We start from the raw sequence: 4,245 nt of genomic DNA, 5'->3' as shown, positions 1-4,245 counted from the left end.
ATGTTTGACTATTTATTCTTCAATATATTTTAATTTGGCTATCATAAAAATATAATTAATGACTCTTACATGTATAAATAATATTAAAATTGATGACATTATTCGTTATCTTGGATACCCAAAAATTACCCGATCTGTTCCGAAACTCGACGGATTTAAATCTGGATAACCCGAAAATTATTAGATTTGAATTTAGATTTTAAAATATCCGATCCGAACCCGACCCATTGCCATCCCTAATTGTGCTCGGTGTTGGGATCTTATGCGCCTTTTTATGTTATCCCACATTAATAGTTTTGTTGATGATATAATTTTATGAATTATCCTAAAAAAGATTTTCTATGAGATATTGTTATACGTTACGACATTCTTGGATGTCTAGATTAGACCGAAGTTATTTTTATATTTATATTTGAATCTAACTTTACTGATATTGTCGATTTTTATAATTAGCCCGTAAATGAATAAAATAAAAATTAACTAGTATTAAATTTCATAAATTGTTTTCCTTTATAGAGTATTAATTTATTACATAGGGCACCATAATACTGTTATTTCGGAATCTTGTTCACCCCATATTAATAATCATATTTATGATATAATTTCACAAATTATTTAAAAACGGGTCCAAAGTTATACAATTCTACATTTTGGGTGTCTAAATTTAAGACGAGACTAATAATATTCATATATTATTTTGAAAATAAAAAATTTAGGTATTACTTTAAAGTAAAAATTATTGATATCTGTGATGTCTTTATTTAAATAGAAAATAAACAAGAGAAGAATTACTCAATTATAAAATTTATAAATTGTTGTCGTTTGTCTGTTGTATTTTATGATGTTTTAAGATCATACCAGAAGGTCGTTCTTGGTGGGACCTGAGTCTTATTTTGATTTGAGCTACCAGAATCTTGTAGGCTTTTTTTAATATTCCACAACAATAATGCATAAAAGGTAATTAATGAATTATTTAAAAGATACTTTAGATTTCAATTTCTTTTTTGAGATTTTCCAAAAAAAGCATACCTTTTTTCCCAATTTAATGTTTTTATTTACAAGATCTTGCATTTTTAGGTATATATATACAAGGGAGGGTGAATGCCTACAACATCCATACAGAAAAAGCATAACGAAAGAAAATGTCTTCACCAATGAGTTTAAAATCAGTCCCCTCTCAAATTTATTCCCATCGCCATGACAGACATCTAGATCCGTTGGGTTTTGCCCAAAAAGAAGGTTTCACTAACAACCTTTCCATAAATCCAAGCTACTCAATGCATGATTATTTCATGTTGCAGAACCATTCCATGCACCAGATTCATGGTTCGAATTTGATGTTGCCATCTTATCATCAAGTTCCCTCGGTGCAAAACTATCATCAAGCTCCGCAGTTGCAGCAGTTGAATCAAGGGTTGGAAGACCCAATTGTTTGGCCACATCCAGAACAACAACATCCAGTTGTGCAACCACAACAAAGTATTGAAGAAGAAGTTTTAGTTGTCCAACCAGAAAATCCGTTGTTAGGACTGGGTAGGCCTCGCCTACATTGGACACCTGAGCTACACTTACGATTTGTTCGTGCTGTCTCTGAGCTTGGCGGATGTTTTGGTAAGTTTTCAAAAAATGTCTCATGCACTAGATTTTTTTCATTTTTATCTTTTTTTTTCTAAAATAAATATTTGATTTTAATTATATATTTAGTTTCGAGATTTTTATGCATTTATCTGATATTGCTCGTTATGAATGATATATATTAGTTAGATCTATTAAATCTTATCTATATAATTATATCCTTTTCACAACCTTTTCCTTCAAACACATCATATAATTCATTTTTTGTATTATACATGTCTATTCAATTCCACAATTCTTAGTTCTTATTTTGTAACATACTAACATAATAAATTTATATCATCTTTGTATTAATGAAGAAAATTAGAAAATATTAATTTTTCTACATGGAGTTATGATGTATATAATATCAGTTGATTACCTAATATCCAATCTTTTAATAAAAATATTAATTATAGGGTTTTTTATCCGCTTGGACCCAAGATCACACTCTTTTACAAAAAAATTTTTTTTGTAATATTTTGTTTTTTAATTTGATTAGCAAGACTGGTCACACGAACACGAGAATTTTTCAATATCACTGATCTTCTATATGATTTATGTATTTAATATAAAAAATCAATATTCCAGATTTATAGAGTAACTAATTATCTAAACACAAATTACAGTTATTCATTGAATTTATACAAAATGTTAAATTTACCAAATTAATGTGAGTCTAAATACACTGAATTTCAATGTATTAGCTGCTCTTATTTTTGAGCCCTTACTTTGTACAATAATTAGCATGCTACTAAATTTTATTTAGTGTACAATTTTGTAATCCATCTATATTAATGTGAAGATGCCACACCAAAGGCCATAAGAAAAAGAATGAATGTGAAGGGGCTGACACTTGAGCATATAAAATCTCACCTTCAGGTTCGTTTTGGTTTGATTATGAGAAGTAATACCTACATATTTTTCAATTACAATGATGGTTATTATTATTGTTTAAATGTTCTATGTAGAAGGTGCGAAATACTGAAGCAAAGAAAACTAAGCTTCAAGGTATGATCCTTAATATATTTCCTCTCAATTATATAATTTTTTTAATATATATTTTATTCTTTTTAACCTTTTTAAATACATATAGGTCCATGTGCTTAATATCAATGCAAAATACGATGAATTATATTATTAATCATGATAAGATTACATGAATACAAATTCAAACGATTATAGTGTTATACCTATAAATATATCAATAACTTAACATCATATTATCAATATCTAAAACCTTAACTTCCCATTGATTTACGATGTACGTATAATTTTTTTGACAATAACAATGTACATATAAATAATTTAGTGTAGGATGTGTGGTTTTTTGATCTGATGCTTAACAAAATATGTTTATTCATTTTAGGTATCCAAAATAGCGTGGATAACCATTCTCTTCAGAGTTTAGGGGAAGGATCCTCATCTAGGATAACTGCTCCTCTGAATGGGTAAGTCGAAGTTTATATTCATCCATCTCTTATTATAATATACATAAAACTACATACTATGAATAATTGGTTTTACCACTATAGTCATTAGAAATAACATAATTCCTTCATCAATTTAATATACTTTTTAATTAGGATATAATATTTGTTCAGTTATTTTTCAAATTTAGTTGTTTATATATGTTGATAATAATCCCTCATCATTATAGGAAAGCTGATTTGGAGTCTTTTCATGCGGATATTGAAGCATATGGAAAATTACTTCAAAGCTAAGGTTCTTGGAATTTCTTTGGAAAAGCCCTCCCTGGCCTTTGAGGACTTATGATGATATCGTGATAGATGGGTCTGTTAATTGATTTTTCATTCCTTTGCAATAATGTTTCAGAATAATAATGTTGAACTATGTTTTTCGTAAAATAATATGCAATGCAACATTTCATTTCTTTATTGTCATATGGCGTACTATTGAGGTTTATTTAATTATAAAAATCCGGGAAGTTTTTAAATTTAGCATTTCACCCAGTTAGCTTATACAACTAATTTGAATGCCTTCATTCTCTATTAATCAATTTTATACAAATTTTGGTTTATATCATTCTATACTTTTTACTGTGTTTCTTTTTAAAATACATTATAAAATTTGAATCTGTGGTATTAGTTGTAGTAATTTCCGTCATTTTCTGCTTTACTTCGACGAAATTCTTATATGTGACCGACCTTAATACGACTAATTTTGTTTGGGTTGAATTTGTACTATATTCAAATGGTTTTAGTCAAAAAGAGGTAAATTCATCATTTTTTTATCAGTGAGAATTATCCGTTATTCTTGTAATGATTTTTACCTACGATTTTAATGTAATAAAATGTTACAATAAATTATACATCGCTAGTTCCTTCGAAGAAAAATAAAATGCTTTCATATATATATTTTACTAAACGAGGTTGAATAATTGGACCAATAATTGTGCGAAGTTTCATGCTTTGTGGAGTTTGCTACATTCTAACCTTGCATGTTATTATATTTGCTCCTTATTAGAAGGGTCACTTGGTGAATGTTGGTTTGTGGTGTTTATGTGATATTGTTTGAGCATTAGAGCTTAACAGGTGTATTCTTATATAGCCGATATAGTCTTACACCCAAGTTGACTTGGAAAATAATTATTTAATCGTAATAATATTA

General features: G+C 28.1%; 1 protein-coding gene across 1 annotated transcript; it reads left to right on the top strand.

Moving 5' to 3' along the window:
• Positions 1 to 1,150: 1,150 nt before the first annotated feature.
• LOC141683249 (uncharacterized) lies at positions 1,151 to 3,513 on the top strand. The gene is made up of 5 exons (XM_074487944.1): positions 1,151 to 1,611; positions 2,420 to 2,496; positions 2,586 to 2,625; positions 2,984 to 3,065; positions 3,275 to 3,513. The coding sequence occupies exons 1-5, from the start codon at positions 1,155 to 1,157 to the stop codon at positions 3,336 to 3,338; spliced, it is 720 nt and encodes a 239-aa protein (XP_074344045.1). The 5' UTR covers positions 1,151 to 1,154; the 3' UTR covers positions 3,339 to 3,513.
• Positions 3,514 to 4,245: the final 732 nt, after the last annotated feature.

The sequence above is a fragment of the Apium graveolens genome, chromosome 9 (genome assembly GCF_009905375.1).
Source record: "Apium graveolens cultivar Ventura chromosome 9, ASM990537v1, whole genome shotgun sequence".
NCBI lineage: Eukaryota > Viridiplantae > Streptophyta > Magnoliopsida > Apiales > Apiaceae > Apium > Apium graveolens.
This window is presented reverse-complemented; position numbering and strand designations above follow the sequence as displayed.

What these genes read in the sequence shown, in the direction of transcription:
- LOC141683249 (XM_074487944.1), top strand. Translation starts at nt 1,155, where the DNA reads ATGAGTTTAAAATCAGTCCCCTCTCAAATTTATTCCCATCGCCATGAC. An exon ending in ATATAAAATCTCACCTTCAG is followed by an intron (nt 2,497 to 2,585) that starts GTTCGTTTTGGT and finishes TGTTCTATGTAG; the next exon opens with AAGGTGCGAAATACTGAAGC. An exon ending in ATAACTGCTCCTCTGAATGG is followed by an intron (nt 3,066 to 3,274) that starts GTAAGTCGAAGT and finishes TCATCATTATAG; the next exon opens with GAAAGCTGATTTGGAGTCTT.